General features: G+C 33.5%; 3 protein-coding genes across 3 annotated transcripts; all 3 read left to right on the top strand.

The window, feature by feature from the left end:
- The first annotated feature begins 1,996 nt into the window (after positions 1-1,996).
- LOC107492164 (40S ribosomal protein S14) lies at positions 1,997-4,048 on the top strand. The gene is made up of 6 exons (XM_016113157.3): positions 1,997-2,125; positions 2,596-2,715; positions 2,808-2,853; positions 3,248-3,333; positions 3,572-3,701; positions 3,785-4,048. Exons 1-6 carry the CDS (start codon positions 2,123-2,125, stop codon positions 3,850-3,852), a joined length of 453 nt encoding a protein of 150 aa, XP_015968643.1. The 5' UTR covers positions 1,997-2,122; the 3' UTR covers positions 3,853-4,048.
- Positions 4,049-10,417: 6,369 nt separating this feature from the next.
- Positions 10,418-11,489, top strand: LOC107491864 (uncharacterized). The gene is made up of 2 exons (XM_016112772.3): positions 10,418-10,575; positions 10,914-11,489. Exons 1-2 carry the CDS (start codon positions 10,506-10,508, stop codon positions 11,462-11,464), a joined length of 621 nt encoding a protein of 206 aa, XP_015968258.1. The 5' UTR covers positions 10,418-10,505; the 3' UTR covers positions 11,465-11,489.
- A 5,871-nt stretch (positions 11,490-17,360) lies between these two features.
- On the top strand, positions 17,361-18,569 carry LOC107492163 (nicotianamine synthase). Its single transcript, XM_016113156.3, has one exon. It carries the CDS (start codon positions 17,409-17,411, stop codon positions 18,366-18,368), a length of 960 nt encoding a protein of 319 aa, XP_015968642.1. The 5' UTR covers positions 17,361-17,408; the 3' UTR covers positions 18,369-18,569.
- The last annotated feature ends 1,172 nt before the right edge of the window (positions 18,570-19,741 follow it).

Raw genomic sequence — 19,741 nt, 5'->3', positions numbered from 1 at the left:
TATTTTGTAAGAAAAACTATCCCATTATTTCTTTATCATTAACTATGTTTATTAAAATATTATTCTATTTTGATATATTTTATGTTATAAATCAAATAACCTATATATTATATCTTTCTTTAGATTACTTAATTTTAGAAATTAAATTATAATTTTAGAAGAATTATTACAAATAATTGAATTTATTCTAATTTTTTCTTTAACTTATATAAATGAGTGTAAAATTTTATTTGACGAAAAGAAATATTTTTTTAAATAAAATTTATATGAGTCAAACTTTGTTAGAATTAATTTTTATTATACTATATTATATCATTATGTTATACTATAAACTCTTTTATGATATAATTTTTTGAGTAAAATATTATTTGTCTCCAATATTTGGAATAAATTATATTTATATCTTTAACGTTTAAATCGTTTTATTTGTATCCCACTATGATGCACGGACACGGGACACGACACGGGATACGCCGACACGCGAATTTTAAAATCTTACATGACACGGGGACACGCATACATATAAAATATAAAGTATTCTTTAGATAAACTGTAATGATATTTTAATATTTTATTGATATTAAAATATAAATTAATTTCTTAAATTATTTTTAATGTCTTATTTTAATTATATCTAGTATTTAAAATATTTTTTGTTTTAATAAATAATAATATATATTATATCTAAATTTAGTTTAAGAATATATATTAAGAATAAGATCGGACACGTAGACACGTGATGATATTTAGGTCTGTCCAAGTGTGTCGAAGAATAATTTTTCATTTTTTATTGAGACACCGTTTGTACACAGCAGACATGCGTGTCGGACGAGTGTCGGTGAGTGTCATATTCAAAATGTGTCCGACACGCAGACACGACAACTAAGCAAAGTGTCCGTGTTACGTAGGTATCCCACAATCCCTTTATTCCTAACCGCTAACCCCATCACCTGCAATCCTTTTTCAACCAATAATTTCAACAATAATAACAACACTACAAACATTTTAGATTATTATTTTGAAAAAGTATATAGAGACAATGAATTTAATGAACAATGCGGTTAATCTTTTTTCTTCACTTGTGATTTTTGTGATTTTTGTATGGATAAAATATATTTTTATTTTATTGTGTTAATTTTAAAATTTATTGTTTATAAAAATTATTATCTACTTAATAAAATTGTATTATGTTTCAACAAAAAAAATAAGAGAGAGAGAGGACAAGGTTATGAGTGTGAGAAGATGATGGTTTTGTGACGGTGGTAAGGATAGAGTGAAAGAGTTCAAATGGGGTTGGGGTCATATTGGGACTGCGAAAAATAGAGAGAGAAAGATAGTAAAAGGAAGGGGAGGAAGAGAATAAGGTTATGAGTTTGAGAAGAGGGTGACTTTGTAATGGTAATAAAGATGGGATAAAGGTTCAGATGAAGTCAAGACGGTGAAGAAAGATGGTAATGGTAACCATAAAGGGAGAAAAGTGAAGATGACGATGATGATGAGAATTAGGAATAGAATTAAAAAAAGTTTAATTGACAGTAAAAAAATTAATGGTAGGAATAAAATTGAAATTTATCAAAAATATTATGGACAAAATTGAATCAAATTAAACGTTAAAGATATTTTTAAAAAAATTTAAAAATATTAAAGACAAAAGGTTTTTTTTTGTTATAATCCCCAATCTTAAGTACCTCAATAGATTGGACAACCCTCAATTCTAGGTACACAATACATTCACATACTCCTCATATTTTATCATATTTTTCCTCAATTGTATTCTTTAAGGTTTAAATCCTAGATCTTTAAAGTGGGGAGGGGGAGAAATGCCATTAGAGCCAAGGTTCATTGGCAAAAGGTTTAAATTATTGATTTTTTTTTTTTGGGTCAAGATAAATTCAGAGTGCTACATCTTTTTTTTGTGTTGTTGTTTGAATTTAAAATTGATTTTTTTTGGGTTGTTTGATTAGTTTTGTTTCTGGGCTTCTATGAGGCCCAAGTCCAACTCCAGTATTACGTAGTTCTCTACAAAATTTAAAACCCTAACGCATTCCACTGTCTGGGTATATATCACAAACCTAGGGTAAGTGAAAGCTGATTCTCACTGCGCAACCTTCGAGCACCAACCATGGTATGTCTCTCTCTTTCTGTTAGATTTCGTTTCACCAATTTCTGTTGCTTAGTCTTCCATTCTTATTCTTAATTATTAGTCCACGTCATTTTGTTTGATCTGTGATATTCAATGAAGAAGTCTGATTGTAGTGTATTAGGAGATTCAGCTAGACGTTGATTTTCCTTTTAAATAAAATCTCTTTTTCTTTTCCCCTAGCTACCTGTATTTTCGTTATGATCTGATTCTTTGTATGCATCTTTTTAATCTTTACTTAATTAGCTGAACCCTTCAGTAGCAGCTAAAACAGGATTGAAGGGAATGGTGGGAAGCTCTCATTGTTCTGTTAATTAGAAGGAAGCAATAATTAGATGCTATTTTTTCATTATTAGAACTTGTTATGTTAGTTGCGTTGGGAATTAGTTGTGCAATTGGGAATGTTATGAGAATATTCAGTTTTAAGACTGTGTGTGGTGTTGATTCTTTTGCAGTCGAGGAGAAAGGTTAGAGAGCCCAAGGAGGAAACCGTCACTCTTGGCCCTGCTGTTAGAGAGGGCGAACATGTTTTTGGTGTTGCTCGCATTTTTGCATCATTCAATGACACCTTTATTGTGAGTACACTATGTTCATCTTTTTTCTCCTTGCTCTTATTTTATTGAAGTTGCTGAATCGATGGTTTTGATTGGGTGATTTGTCATTGCAGCATGTGACTGATTTGTCTGGAAGGGAAACCCTTGTCCGCATCACTGGTAAGTGTGTTTCTCTTCACATTGCATTAAGCTATAAACAAATATTCTTATTAAATGGATACTTTATTCTTTAACAGTTCTATAGCCAATTTCAATGTTTTTTTTGAGGTATTTGAAACTCCTTTACTTTTTCCAAGATTATGATTGGGCTGAATGGCTGACGATCTCCTGTTTTTATGAAACTGTTTCAACTTTCAAGTAATACTAAACATATGCCTTATTTTATAATAATGTAAACTAGCCAATATTTTAATTACTACTACATTCTCAAACTACAAAATTTTACTTTCTACTTTATATAGTACCAAAGTAACTGTTTTAGCTTTCCAAGAATTCCTTATACGTCTCAGAATAAATCCATATGTATCTTATGTATTTTGTTTCTTATAATCAGGTGGAATGAAGGTTAAAGCTGACAGAGATGAATCATCCCCATATGCTGCTATGCTTGCAGCACAAGATGTTGCTGCTAGATGCAAGGTGTTTATGATTATCCTTAATTTAATTTTTCATATAGACTTTCATGACAATATATTATACATGTAAATACTGTTGATTTAGTAATTTTATATTGTTCATATCAATAATAGCCGGTGTTTATGTTTTTGAATATTTTTCCATTTCCATTCTTGTTAGTCTGCTACATGATTATTCCAACTTGTGATCACATCTCTGTATAGTGTTCAAAGTTCACTGACTTGATTCTATGTGGAAGCAGGAGCTGGGTATAACTGCTCTTCATATCAAGCTCCGTGCCACCGGTGGAAACAAGACAAAAACACCTGGCCCTGGTGCTCAGTCTGCTCTCCGTGCCTTGGCTCGCTCTGGAATGAAAATTGGCCGCATAGGTATATGCATTTTTGAGATGCTGCGATAAACTTGATGCTTGACTAATTTTTGCAATTGTTAATCATGTTTTTGTTTTCTTCAGAGGATGTTACTCCGATTCCTTCAGATAGCACTCGTAGAAAGAGCGGTAGAAGGGGAAGAAGGCTTTGAAGATTGCTATGGCTGCCCAAGCCTTCTGTTTTTGTCTGTGTTTTGAAATTCAGAACTCTATTGTACTTCTTGACGGTTGACATGTTTGTCCAACTGTTTTAATTGAGCTTGTTTAGAGTTTCCGTTTGATGCCCCCGTTGGACAGTAAAATACAAAACAAAATACATGAAATTTTATTAGACTGCTATTTTTTAAAGGTGAGTTCTATGATGTCTTTGTCAACGTGCCTAAATTGCCTAACTTCCTTTTTAAAATAAAAAATAAAATATTTAAAATGAAAAGTAAATCATGTAAAATTTATTAAATATTATTTATTTATCTTTTTTAATAACTTCGGTAAAAAGTGATAGACGTCATAGCATTTACCTTTTTTAAAACAGTCACACTAAATCAGCTTGTTAGCCTTGTTATCTTCGAAATATGATACTTTATATTAGAGTATATACCCAAATTGGTCCCTAAGGAATTTCAAAGTGGACGTTTTAGTCCTCAACTAAAATTAATCACTCCGTTGATCCTCAACGATTTTTGGCGTAAGACAAATTGATCCTTTTTTTCTCATCTCCGTTAACCACTAACGGAAGGAGCTGATGTGTCGTGTGACTGTGATGAGTCAGCTGTGAAGTTCCACGTGTGTCGTTCGGACGAATTGGTCCCTAACCAGATTAGTACAAAACGCTGCATTTTAGAATAGGGCACGACGTCGTTTTGTGAGAGGAAGAGTATCAAAACTGAAGCATCACTTTGCCTTCCCTCCACCAAAAGAAAATTACTTTGAACTCCCTCTCTTCTGCTAGGTTTTACTAAGGAAGCCACCGCGACGTCAACCTCTAGTCCTCCGACCACCTCCGTTGCTGTTTTCGACGCTAGGGTTTGAACGGGTCAGCATTATTGCAGAAGAATTCCCCTGTGAGTGTTTTGCTCACCACGGCCACTGGTGGAGGTTAGTATAGTGATGAGTTTATTGATTAAGTTGTTCATGGTATAGTTGATCATTGTTGACATTGTTTAACGGTGTGATCATGCAGTAGTTGTTTCTGTTAGAGTACCATTAGTTGCTGGAAATAAAAGTTGTTTTTGATTCTTTGATACTGTTTCACATGGGTTACTGAAAAGTGTTGTGGTGCATACATATACGAGGTTAACATGAAAAAGACACAATATAAAGTGATGAAGACATTGTATTGATGTATTAAGCTGATTATGAAATTTATCCAAATAAGAGAAGTTAGAGTAACATTTAGTATTGATGAAATTTTATCCAAATTTTATCTGATTAAGGGTAACGTTTATTATTCTGATATTGATAGTGCTATTCCAAATTTGTAAATTACAGATGACTGAGTGGGTTACCCCTGTGTTTCAACATGGGGGGAGCTTTGTCAAAGATAACAAGGGTGAACTTCTGTATCTTAATGGCAATGTAACAAGATATCCTCCAATGGATCTGGACTTAGTGAATTATTTTGACTTGAAGAAGTTGTTTGAAGAACTTGGCTACCATGAATTCAAGAAGATGTGTTGGTATGATCCAAGAGCTCATAGCATGGAAGCAGGCTTACATCCTATTTATGGAGATAAAGATATTAGAGAGATGTGTGATGCAAAGAGGGAAGATAAAGAAACTGATGAGTTGTACTTGTTTTTTGACCACCCAATTATGGAAGATGTTGAATGGTCGGAAGAAGATGAGATGAATCTCAGTCAGGGAGATGATGGTAATAATAGCATGAATGAAGAACACACTGATGACGATAGAGAAGCTGAGGTCTTTTCTGATGATCCAATCTCTGATGGTGATAGCTATGATAGCTATGAAAGTGCTGAAGATGAGGCCTATAAACCCCCACCTCCAGGCTTTGAGAGTGATTCCGATGATGATGAAGATGAATTGCTCATTAACTTAACCAAGAAAAAAGGTGACAAAGGAGATAAGAAGGCTGGCAAGAAAAAAATTGCAAAAAATGTAAGGAAGAATGCTGGTCCTAAAGTCACTGTTGGGCCTACCCACACATCCAGGCCCAAGAACACAGCTGGGCCCAAGTACACTGCCAGGCCTACTTCTACTGCTGGACATGGTATAGGGGAGGTTGATAGTGAGATATTTAGTGATGAGTCTGATGGTCTAGGTTTTGAGTCAGAGGGGTTTGATACACCTCAATCATCTGATAATGAGGGAGATGGTTTTGACTGGCCTCAATTCAATGAGGAGGCAGCCTTTGGTGAAGTTCAACTCCAGCTGAACATGGAGTTTACCACAATTGAACAATTCAAGAAAGCTCTAAAGGATTACACTATTGCTGAAGGGAGGAGGATTTTTTATGTTAAAAATGACAAGAAGAGAGTTAGGTGCAAGTGTGCAAATGGAGAGGAGAAGGCTATGAGTGCAAAGGCAAAGTTCAAGGCCAAGTGTAAGGAAAAGAGGGGGGCCACTGTAATTGATAACTCTGGAGTAGATGAAGTGCAAGCTACTGTTGATGTTAGTGAGGGATCAAGATCAAAACACACTAAAGATGTGAGTCAGCAAGCAGGGGCTACAGAAGGTGCACCAAAAATCAATGGGGCTGAAGGGAAGAATAAGAGTGATAGCAACGAAACTGAATGTCCATGGCTGATTTATTGTGCTTGGAACAGTGCTAGGGGGTGCTACCAAGTTAAGACCTACAACCCCAAACATACTTGTGCAAGGGAATTCGGTTCTAACATGGCTGACCAGAACTGGGTTGCTGATAAACTAGAGAAAAGGCTATTGACCCAGCCTCACTTGACTCACGGAGAAGCCTTTGACCATATAAAGATAGACTTTAATGTCGTGTGCAGTGACAAGATGATTTATAGAGCATTAAGGGTTGCTAGAGAAAGGTATGTTTAAATAAGAATATATTTGTCTGATAAATGACTTAGTCGGGGATCTATGTGTCTGGTAAATGTATTTGTTGGGGATCTACGTGTCTGATTATTTGAAAGTTTGCATGCTATTAGATTCTGTATGTCTTTCATACATTACATGCACCTATCCTGCAGGGTTTGCTGCCTGCTTTGCAGGAGGTGATGCCAAATGCACACCACAGAAATTGTGTAAGACACATATGGAAAAATTTTATAGGAAGGTTTAAGGACAAACAGTTGAAGAATATGGTTTGGGCATGTGCAAGGAGTACCACAGATGCTGAATTCCAGCATCACATGCAGCAGTTGAAGAGAATGAATGAGCGTGCATGGGCTTATCTTGCAAAATTTCAACCATCTTGCTGGACCAAAGCTCATTTCAGCCATTGGCCCAAGCTTGATAATGTGACAAACAACATGACTGAAGTTTGGAATGCCAAAATAAACCATTACAGGGGAAAGCCCATTCTTACCATGTTGGAAGAGATCCGTTGCTACTTGATGAGGAGAATGGCTAAGCATAAGAAGGTTCTAAGCACTTACACTGGAGTATTGGCACCAGTTCAGCAGAGAAAAATGGAAGATATTATGAAGGATACTAAGTTCTGGACAGCTCAGTGGACTGGTGACAATGATCGTAATGTATTCGAAGTCCAGAGACATTCAAAGAAAGTTGGTGTGCATCTTGGAAGGCACACTTGTAGTTGCAACTTGTGGCAACTAACAGGTGATTAGGACTATTATTCATTTTTTGTGAGTTGTGATTTTAACATGTAATATTGAGCAGGAATTCCATTTTTTGCTGATCTTATGTTACTGCCTGATAATGTTGAGCAGGAATTCCATGCGTTCATGCGTTGACAGCTATACAAAAGAGGTGTGATAGGCCAGAACCTTATGTGCACCCTTGGCTCAAAATGGATGCATTTCGAGCCACGTATGAACATGTAATCAGACCAGTCAACTCAGAGGAGTATTGGAAAAAGACTGGTCTCTTGGCTCCAGAGCCACCCACCATTAAGAGACCTCCTGGGCGCCCAACGAAGAAAAAGAGAAAACCTGATCCTGTTGAGGATTCACCAGATGCAACAAAGGGAAGAAGGACATTCATGGTCACTTGCCAAAAATGTGGTCAGACTGGTCACAATGCAAAGACATGCAAGGGACCACCAAGGCCTAAACCACCCCCAAAGGTTAAGAAAAATGGACAGCCAACAGCAACAAAAAATACTTCATTCGCTCCACCATCACAAGATGAAGTCCAAGTCTCCCAAACAGCACCCCAACCACTACCACAGGTATAATCTCAGTTGAATTTGTTGTGATCATATTGTTGTCATGCTGCCTGCATTCATGTTATCTTCAATGTGATAGTGACTGATTGGCTTAATACTTAAGGATCTATTTGGCTAATAAATTATCTATTTGGGAATCTATATGTCAGAAAAATTATTTACTTGGGGATCAAAATGTCTAACGATTTGTTTATTTTGTATTCTATTAGGAGCAGATAACCAACAATTCAAGCCATGTTGCACCTTCATCAACATTTAGGCCTCCAAGACCTAAACAACCAATTAGGAGGCCACATTCTACTCCAGCACCTACCCCACCTTCTGCTCCAGCACCTTCTCCAAGACTAACCATCTCCGCAGCACCACAGAGGCCTACCCAGTCAGCATCACCTGAAACACTTGCTGCTACAAGTTCTGGCACAGCTTCAAGAATCTTCAAGTTCTTGCCAACACCTGGACTAAGGCTTCCAAAATAGATTTGGGCCTACTGTGTCAACATACTTTTATGAGTTTAATACAACTTTGTCATATTTTGTTATGTTATTAGTACATCTTATTGAGACAACGTGGTCTATCTATGTTTGGTTATTATGTTGATAGCGTGGTCTGTCTATGTTTGGTTATTATGTTGATAGTGCATGTCACTGCACCTTTTTTTTTGTGGAAGATCATAGTATTCCTAGCAAAAACTTAAAGACTAGCTACCTTTTTGTGTTAAACTTTGGTTATATGGAATGCAAGTATGGTACTTGGATTTAAGTATGTCTGATTTGATTCCATTTTTAATGTAACTTTTCTTTATCCAGAAAATACTCATCATTCATTTACTCATCGTTCATTGCTTGTCCTAGCACTTACAAATTAGAGTCGCATAAACAAAAGCTAACACTGTAATTACTTGTTACACTATATAACATAAGATAAAATCTTCCTTAAACTAACTAAATCCTACCTACAAGAAGACAGACCATAAATCCTAGTATGAAAAAGATCACAGGACAGTAGCACCCGAACCATCGTCTATTCTCAACGGCATTCTTATTCTTCTTCTCAAATGCATCAAGCAATTCTTTCAGCTTTTTCACCTTCTCCGCCAGAGCATCATCATCCTCTCCATCATCCTCTCCACCATGACCATCACATTGAAATACCCTATCAAACCACACAAAGAAATCACAGTGGGGAGTTTTCTCCTGCCCATAAAAATAGAAGGGTTTATAGTACAACATCATCAGAAATCATGTTTTACATACAAAAAAAGTTTAAAATCATCAATACATTACCCTGTAAAAAGGACAGCCAAAGAAAGGTCTTTTCGGATTTTTCTCCGTTCCAGACTCTACAACTATGGCATAGGCTCCACAATGACATCTTGGAGTTTCTCCTTTGGCGACTCTGAACCTACCGCCGTGGGCAGAAGCACTGCTAACACTTCCGTCACCACTACCTTTAACTCGCCGTCGATATGAACTTCCACAACTATCTCTGGCAGCCATTGTTAACACTATACCCTTTGTTAATTAGGGTTTCGGCAAAGGAAGAAGAAGATTTTGATTTCACACGTTGTTTCATGGCTATCTGTAATTTTTCATTGTCGTTTTTGTAAATCCACCCCAGGGACCACGTTGTCTGCTTTCCCACGTGTCTCTTATCATCTGTGTCACCAACTCATTGTGACACGTTGGATTTCGCCGTTAGACTTTAACAGACCAATTTAACGGAAGGATCAATTGGTCTGACGCCAAAAATCGTTGAGGATCAACGGAGTGATTAATTTTAGTTGAGGACTAAAACGTCCACTTTAAAATTCCTTAGGGACCAATTTGGGTAAATACTCTTTATATTATATGAATAATGTACGAAATATTGGTATATGGTTAAAATTACAAAGAAAATAAGGAATGCAACGTTTTTCTTACAAGTTATGAGGTGAAGTTACTTGAATGTTTTTAAACGAGTTAATCCAAAAACAAAATGAATTTTAATTGACCCAAAAGTGAAATGAATTTCATAATTAATGTTCGAGACTAAGGTAGTTTTGTAAAATATAGTATATACGAGCTCATTCAAAATGACATATATGGTCTAGTAGCTAAACATAAGTTGGATGTTTTTGTACTGATCAAAATGAAATTCATTTAGTGATACCGAAACCAAGCCTTTTATAATAATGTTTTCCAGAGGTGGAAAAACAAAATCCGAGCTATGTCCCAATTTGATGGAGCAAGAGCCCATTTTGTAGAAAGAAATATTGGGATCCATGACAAGGATCGTCCACTTCACACATAGTCTAAACAGAAATTAAAAGAAAAAAAAACTGAATATGAACATGAAACCATAGTTAGAATCTACTCAATCTAACTCTGCATCTTGCCTTTCCTCCAAGCTTCATTAATTTTTGTTTCTTTGTATTAAATAAACATTAATTGGATTCGGTTTCCCATATACCGTTACTGTCGTTCCGATGACATGGATTTCCACAAGAAACGCGTCCGGTTGCTGGCATTTGTCGCCTTCATCATTGTTCTTAGCATGGCAGGTACCTAATTACCTTCCACCCCACTCTCAATCTCAATTCAATGTTATTAATTTATTTTTGACAGATCGCTATAACATTAATTTCATGCATGTTATATATAATAATAATTGAGAAATATCTTTTGTATCATATATATTCATTGTATTGGTCGATTATGAACATATATAAGGGAAGAAACAATATAAGAAAACACATTTGGATCTGTCATAAGTTCAAGCCTGTTGTTATTTGCATTAGCATCATTAATTATATTAACTTGGAGTGCTTTCCCAACAATGAAACGTTCTTGTTTCTAACAATCTCAAATAATGGTTTTTAATTTCATTATATTTTCCAAGCTGAGAAATGCAGGAAGCTTGTTCCGGATCATGCAACATCCAAGAGTGGAAAGTTTACAGTGTGGAATTGCTTGGACATGGGATACGGAAGTCTAGCATGCGGTGTTAAGGAAAGTACGAAGCTGTATTTCCACAACTTAAGAGCTGCACATATTGAGAAAGCCAAGAACCAAGCAATGAAATCTGCTCTGACTGATGCAAAGTCACAGGGCATGGCACAGTCATTAGCAGAGAAGCATGCTGAGAAAGAAGGTGCAAAGGCGGCGAAGTTGGCTTCGCACAAGGCTCAGCGCGTGATAGGTCCCATGATATCTTCTGGATGGGACTTCTTTGAGGCAGTGTACTATGGTGGGAGTGATGCAGAGGGTGCAATCAGGGGAAGCGGCACTTTGTTTGGTTCATATCTTGGTGGCTTCTTTGGGGAACAAAGGCTTGGCAGACTTGGTTTTCTAGTGGGTAGCCAAATGGGAAGTTGGTTTGGTGGTAGAATTGGCCTAATGCTCTATGATATTCTTAATGCAATCCATTTCTTGATCAATCTTAGGAACTGAAACTTTCATCTTTTAAACAATTAGTTTCACTATAAAATATCAACATTTACAGATACCATTTATACATTTACTTAGGAGTTTCTTCTATCATGCCTATAATTAAGATACAAAATATAAAGTCTTTACTTTTTTATTTTTCACCTTTTAGACAAATTCCATACAAATGCTTTAGACACCCAAAATTTCCTTATTCAAGTGATTACTCATATAAAATTATCTTCATGTAAAGATGATATATCGTATGAATTATTATCTTTTATACAAAAGAAGAGTGCTAGGAGACCAACAAGTTTTGTGATTTGTAATCATCAATTAGCTATTATTGGTGATTTTAATGGTGTGAGATTTCATCCAAGAGTGTGAGATTACTCACTTTACTTTTACTAGTTAAATGCTGGCCAGATTTTAATAAAACTTCTTGCCCCTAGCTATTATTCTTTTTAGTTTCTAACTTATAATACAAAAACAGATTTCATTTCACTACTTTGTGTCATTCCTCTTTTAAATTCTTGTGAAGGTTAGGATAGAAGATATAAGGGGAAAGCTAAGTATGATTCAGAGGAATACGTATTATTATTATATGTGGTTTCCGTTAGGTACACGGCGTGGTGTGTCGTGTGGTGGCCATACACCTCTTTGAGAGTGATGGAGTAACGGAGGAAGCATCATTCATGGAAGAGACAATGTTGAGTTATCTATCTGTTATGTGGTTCCGGCGTCGTGTGGTTGCCATACTCCCATTTGCATCAATCAAATAATAATAAAAGTATTTTTGACTTCAACCATAACCCACCAATATGCTCAATCAACATTATTCAACTTTTCATTATTATTATTTTATGCAATCTTTGTCTTATGCACTGCAATAAAATTGGAATGGTACAACCGAAAGCTAAGCTAGCTAGCTACGTGATGCCCCATATCTTTAATATAGCCGTATATCTTCATCTCTTGTAGTTGTATGGTATCTTCTTTTTTCTCTCAGATACCCCTACCCTACACGCACCTTGTTGTAAAAGTGCTTTATGTTATTGGTTTGCACTATTATATTGACTATTCCCTTTTAATTTGATTTGTTTCAGCGTCGAGTAATCGCATTTGGTTGCTACTGTTACTGCCATCTTGCAATTGGAGCGGCCAAATTGCCCAAAAATAGACATCAGAATATAATTCAGATAGTTGGATACTGTCGTAAAGATGTCTACCTATCAAATACGGATATTTGTTTATGAAAAAGTATAAAAAGAGAATGAGAATAATAATCAATGTGAATAATAGAATAAAAAGGATAAAATAAAATTAAAATTATAAATTAGATAATTAATTAATTATTAATAATTTTAGATTTTGAAATTTAAAAAATAAATATTTTAAATTGAACCAAACAGTTACACTCAATATCACGCTAACTTCTGTTTTTCATCCAGCCTTTAGCTGACGCCGCCCAGCCTCTAGCTGACGCCGCCCAGCCTCTTCGCGGACGCCCGATTGCGCAGCACCAGCCCCGGACAGCCCGCCACCGCCAGCCTCTCTGCGAACGTTCGATCGCGGCGCACCAGCCCAAAAGCCTCTTTCACGCTGCCCATCCGCCGTGCAGCCTCCCCCACAGTCCACTGCGTTCACCGTTCCAGCGTCATCATCCGCGACGCGACAGATCTGATCAATATACAGGAACGTATAAAGAAACTTGATCATGGTGGGTTCTTTTGTTTATTCATCTCTTTCTTTTTTTACTGGTTGCTTTTTCTTCTTCTTTCACGTTTAGACATATCTAAATACCATCATGTGTTAGTGTATCTTATTTTTAATATTTATTTTTGAAATGAGTTTAAAAATAATATATATTATTAATTATTAAAATAATTAAAAATTTAATTTATATTTTAATATTAATAAAATATTAAAATATTATTATAATTTATTTAAAAATACTTTATATTTTATATATATTATGTCTCAATATTTTATAAAAATTTTAAATTTATTGTCCGTGTATCTCGTATTCTATATCGTATCATTTTCTGTATATTATAAATATCTACGCATAAAAATGATATTACAAACTATTAAATTTTTTAACGTATTTAATCGAATAATCTAACTATTCACAATACCTACTATACCTACTATCTTCACATGAAAATATGTATTCACGGAGCATTAACCGTATAGACAAGGGGTCAGGGTAGAAAGAACAGAAGTAGCATTAAGCTAAGGCACATAAAAAATAATCATATAATATTATTGTTGCATTATTAGTGGACATATACAAACTATTTTTCCGCCCCAAACATCTAATCTGATGTCTATTTTGTTTCAGTGAGACCTCCTATTCAATCTACAGTAAGAGGAGGCCCCAATTCTGTGGACGTTTGTTGGAGGAAACATTAGGGTGATGATCCCATCCACTTGACCATTGCTATCTACTAATTCTGTATTAAACCTGGCTCGAATAATGTTGTAGGGACCTAGTTTATCGGCCCTTTCGCTTATACTAAATTCACTGTTTTTATATCCATTATATATGATGGGAAATGATGCAAGTCCACCGAGGTAATTAATTAGATAGATTTAATAAAGAGTAAAATATTATTCAAAGATTAAAATTGCTGAAAAGTTTATTATGAATTATGAAACGCAATCGTTTTGTTGAGTTGTCGTGTTCGTATGCCAGACATATTTTAAACACGATACTCATTATTAGACAGACGTATTTGTTAACTATGCTTAATAAAAATTATTTTTCAGACATATTTGAATATATTTAAATTCTATCACGTTTCAATGTATCTAACCTTATATTTAATATGTATGTTTGAAATAAATTTAGTTAATTTATATTTTAATATCAATAAAATATCAAAATATCATTATAATTTATCTAAAAAATACTTTATATTTTATATATATATATGTATCTTTGTGTCTTATTAAATTTTAAAATTGATGTATCGACGTATCATGTATCGTTTTACATCACATAAAAAATTATTTTTTGCAACAAAATGTCCCAACGTACTCATTTTATCTAAGATTTTAAAATTTTAGGAATAAAAATAATAATTTATTTTTGAATAAAAAATTAAATACATCTGTCAGTCAAAAATAAATAAGTTATGAGTTTTGAAGTAGAAATTTATTTCATGGGTTTATCAAAAATGACATATTGACAAGGGAGTAAATTTCGATAGATAAAGACTCATTCAGGAAAAATAAAGAAGTTGATAAGTGAAGCTAATGACTCTAATAATAATTACTCACATTGTGCAAGAGAGCGAAAACGGTTTATAGATTAATGCACGTGAGAGTTATATTTGAATTTGATTTATTGAAGATTCTTATAAATAGGTGAAGGTTCGAAGAAAAGAGTGTTAAAATTCGTTTTCAAAAAACATTTTTGCACACTTATATCTCCAGCAATTTTTTAAATCTGCAAAGAATTTTTTTTCTGTAGAATTTTTTCCGTGTTTTTTAAATTTTAAAGTCCTCTTATTTTGTCAAAAGCAGTTTAGTGCTTACTTAAATTGAATGTTATTCTTTTTAATTCCAGTCATTTTATTTTTAAATTTATTTTGCTTTTTTTTCAGATTTTCTTTTATTGTTTTATTCAATTAAAAGAACATTTTGATACACTTTTAAAAATTGATAGGACTAAATTTCGCTCTCAAATCGTTTGATATCGAATCATGTAAATTTGTTAAAAATCTATAAAATAATATCATATAATAATAAGGGTTTGAATCTATGTGTTATCACTGTAATAAAGATCTTTTTTAGTAGACAATTTGTAAAAATTCTGTAAATAGACCTCATTAAAAAATGCTTTGAAGATAATAGTTGTCTTACTAATTGAAGAAAACTAAATTTTTATTCAACTTAAAAAGTAGACTTGATAATAAAAAAGAAAGGGTGACCTAAATTTTTTCCAACTTTAGAATAAGAAGTTGAATAGAGATTAAATCTAGAACAGTATAAGGCAACGCGATTAAGGAAAAATTGTTTGCACCAGACAAAGGGAATTATTTTTCTGATGTTGAATGTCAACATTTTCAGATTCACATCCCTACTCACTTTTATAAACACATATATTCTACAGAGTAGTTGTGGGAGGAAAATTGATCCTCAAAACAAGAAAAATAAAGTAAAAGGAGGATCATGGTTCCTTAATTAATTTAGTAAAATAATTACAACATCGAGGTATATTAATATATAAGAAACTATTTTTTCTTCATTCTTATCGAATTGGTAAAAATTTTTATACAATTATTTTTTTATAAATTTAATAATTAAAATTTGTATAATAATTTAATTAAATTATTTAATAATTTTTAAATTAATGTATTAAAAGAATTATGTTTCGTCGTGTATCAAGAACAAAATTAATAAACAAATGACGGTATAATCATTATCAACATTTATATGCATTAAGATGTGTTTTTGTCGTTGTATATAGTTGTATATAAAGAAGGTGGTAAAGACAAATTTTTCTTATTTAAAGTGCCAATCTTGTGTGAACTACTCTAATTAAATGATGCTGATAGTACGTGGCTAAAGACAATAATAAAACTTTCGTAAGGGACTTAGCTCCTGCGAGTGAGAAGAAAATTTAAAAAATATATAAACAAAATAAATATCAAATATAATTGAGATAAAGACAAAAATAGTTATCACATTAATTAATTAATAATTTTTAATTTGTGTGAATTTTACTAAATAAAATTAAAATGGTTATTTTTTAATATTGTGCACTTTATCAATTTTTTACTTAAATTTAAAGAAACAAAAAAGGAAAATTTATTTTTATCAAACGAAATTAATATTTGAATAGTCGTAATGTACTATTTTGTAATAAATAAATCTTTTAAAATTTAAAATAAAGGCTTATTTAATTTTTTTAAATGTTTAGCTATTATATATTTAATATGATAATATTAGAAAATAATATANAGAGTACGTACTCTTCGTGTTCTTGTATTAAAATTTGAGAGTTCTTTATTTTTTTGTTTTTTATGTCTTGAATTTTAGATTTTATTTTTTTTAATAAATAAAATATTTTTCTTGTCTTAAAAAAATTATTTTAATATAATTTTAAAAAATAAAATAAATTATAATTTAGAGTTATTTTACACTATTTTTTATTGTCTTTCAGATGTATTTGATAATAACGGATAAAATATCATGATGATGATGTGCTCTGAGATGTTGCCCATGTTATTATTACTCTGTTTGTATCGTCAATTTTTCATCTTTTTCTTTTTATTACTGATTAACAACTGTTTTCTGTTTTCTGCTGCATGTTGATACTCGTGTCATCGTATGTTGATAGCAACTTGTATTACAACTTGCAAGTCCACAGAAACCCTAATTTTATGTTAAGCATGGGATATGAGGCGAGTATAGAGATGAAACTCTTGTTCTTGTTTGGTTCCGATTATATGTTTAATTAATTTACTTCTCCAAGATCATTGTTATTTGCGGCACTATCTTTATTATTAACTATATTCTTATGTTGAACAGCACAATGTTTGACATAGAGATTATTAGTAGCATTAGTATATATCACCCACAAAGTAGTTTTGATGATATCTAATCATGATATCATATTAAATTAATGATATAAAGATTCATATGCACTTATTTTAATATAAAATTAATAGTTTAAAATTATTCGATATAATTTAGTCAAATTTATCAAATTATTAATAATTTTTAAATATTATCAATTTTACATAAAGATAACTATATATAAATTTTCACTCAAATTAACACCTAAAGTTGTGTTAAACCAAATTAAAGAGAAGCTAAGCAACATAGTTTATGACAGTATTATTCGGTTTGAGAGTATGTGGAGCCCACAGTTGAGCATAAATAATGACCTGATCTGAGAGGAGAGTGGAGCATAGATGCATATAGAAAAGAAGAAAGCACAAAGAGTGTCGACATAATGGTGTGCCAAGAAGAAGTGTTGATCTCAAAAGTATGCGAGCTGTATTCAGAAATAGCGAGTCTAGAGAGTCTGAAACCGTGCAAGAATGTGGACACCCTATTCACAGAGCTTGTCCTGACATGCATACCACCAAGCCCCATCGATGTCACAAAGCTCTCAAAGAACCTTCAAGAGATAAGATCCAACCTCATAAGGCTCTGTAGCATAGCCGAGGGTCATTTGGAGCACCACTACTCCGCCATCCTTGGCTCCTACGATAACCCTCTCCACCATCTCCACATCTTCCCTTACTATAAAAACTACCTCAAACTCGGTCTTCTTGAATTCACAATCCTCTCCCAACACTGCGGCCCACAACTCCCCAACAAGATCGCCTTTGTTGGCTCCGGCCCTCTTCCTCTAACTTCCATTGTTCTCGCATCCAACCACCTCCCTTCAACCACTTTCCACAACTATGACATCGACTCTTCCGCCAACTCGAGCGCCATGCGCTTGGTCTCAGGAGATCCTGACTTGTCCAAGCGCATGGCGTTTCACACCAATGATATATTGGATGTGAGTTGTTTGGAAGAGTTTGACGTTGTTTACTTGGCGGCGCTTGTGGGAATGGACAAGGAAGAAAAGAACAGAGTGATTGATCACTTGTCAAAGTACATGGCACCTGGTGCTGTTCTTATGCTGAGGAGTGCTCATGGCGCTCGTGCTTTTCTGTACCCTGTTGTTGAGCCCTGTGATCTTAGAGGCTTTGAGGTTCTCTCTGTGTTCCACCCTACTGATGAGGTTATCAATTCTGTTCTCATAGCCAGAAAATACCCTCTTTCTGTTGTTGACCAACAACAAGGACTTGGTTCTATGATACTACCCAATAAGTGCTCTGATGAGATTCAAGCCTTCAACCACCCTCTCAATCATGGCAACATCATCATTGAGGAATTAACCCTTGACGATCAACTCTGATGATCTCTTCAGATTTTAGATATTTTCTTTATCTTTACCAATTGAATTTGGGGGCCATGTTCTAGTAGCTTAATTAGTCTATATTTAATTTCCACTTGTGCTTGCATCTCATCCATCATCTTACTAGAATTATTACATATCTTTTCATAATGTTACTGCTCATCTTAAATTTTCAATAAATATACAAGATACTATTGCAAATGTGTGTGCGCTTTTTGGATTGTTGTCTTTGGACAACTCTTCCGAGCAAACCATATTCACAAGGTGAGTTCAACAGATATCTCTAAAGTGATAAGATGAATGAAAAATAAAAAATGAGGAGTGCTAGGCCAGCAATTTTTGTATTTTGTAACCATCAATTGGCTATCAATAGTGTTTGGTGCGAGATTACATCTAATAGTAGGAGATTACTCATTTTTTTATGGTTAAGTGCCGCCCACAAAACACAAAAATTGCTAGTCGCTTAGATTTTTCCATAAAGAATTTAGGGTAATAACTAGGGCTGAAAGTGAGTCAAGCCAGCTCGAGCGATAGCTCGATAAGTTAAGCTCGTGAGCTAGTGAGCCAAGCTTGAGCTTGGAATTGAGCTCATAAATTAAATGAGCTGAGCTTGAGCTTGGATAAGCTCAGCTCATTAGCTCGTGAGCTGACTCGATTATATGTTAAAACACATATCCTATATGCATTTAATCTATACTTTTAATATTATATACATATATATGAAATAGTAATATATATATAAATGACTTGATTATTTAAAATTTTATATTTATTTTTTACATATAATTTTGATGTAAGACATAAATAAAAAATTTATAATTTATTGATAGATAACAATATATAAAATTGATCTTTTTAAATATTTTTTAAAATATATAAGTTATAATTTATTGATATAGAATTATAGATTATGTATTTATGTTTTTATTATTTGAGCCAGTTCGTGAGCTCGAGCCAGCTTGTGAGCTTTCGATGAACCGAGTTTGAGCTTAAGAAATAGGCTCGATTGTTAATGAGTCGAGCCGTGAGCCAAGCTCAATTTTTGTGAGCCGAGCTTGAGCTTGGTCTAGCTCGGCTCAGTTCGGCTCACTTCCAGCCCTAGTAATAACTTTAGGGGCTGCTCCCATAAAGACGCAGAAAATGTCTTTTTTTTTTTTAAAGATATTTTTTAATAATTAAAATTTAATACATATAATCACTTAAATTATGTTATTTTGTCAAAATTAGGTTAGACAAAATTAAATTAATTTGACCGAAAAGTAGTGAATCAAATTTTGAATCTGTCTAAATTAATATTATTTTTTATAAAAAATGACTACAATACCCCTATTAAATAAAATGACTAAAATACTCTTATTATATATATTAATTTT

Source organism: Arachis duranensis, chromosome 6, assembly GCF_000817695.3.
Source record: "Arachis duranensis cultivar V14167 chromosome 6, aradu.V14167.gnm2.J7QH, whole genome shotgun sequence".
Lineage (NCBI taxonomy): Eukaryota > Viridiplantae > Streptophyta > Magnoliopsida > Fabales > Fabaceae > Arachis > Arachis duranensis.
This window is presented reverse-complemented; position numbering and strand designations above follow the sequence as displayed.

Bases quoted from the DNA above. Each gene is read 5' to 3' on its own strand.
- LOC107492164 (XM_016113157.3), top strand. The intron at 2,716-2,807 runs GTGAGTACACTA...TTGTCATTGCAG, and splicing joins CATTCAATGACACCTTTATT to CATGTGACTGATTTGTCTGG. The intron at 3,334-3,571 runs GTGTTTATGATT...ATGTGGAAGCAG, and splicing joins ATGTTGCTGCTAGATGCAAG to GAGCTGGGTATAACTGCTCT.
- LOC107491864 (XM_016112772.3), top strand. From the start codon at position 10,506: ATGGATTTCCACAAGAAACGCGTCCGGTTGCTGGCATTTGTCGCCTTC. The intron at 10,576-10,913 runs GTACCTAATTAC...ATATTTTCCAAG, and splicing joins CATTGTTCTTAGCATGGCAG to CTGAGAAATGCAGGAAGCTT.
- LOC107492163 (XM_016113156.3), top strand. From the start codon at position 17,409: ATGGTGTGCCAAGAAGAAGTGTTGATCTCAAAAGTATGCGAGCTGTAT.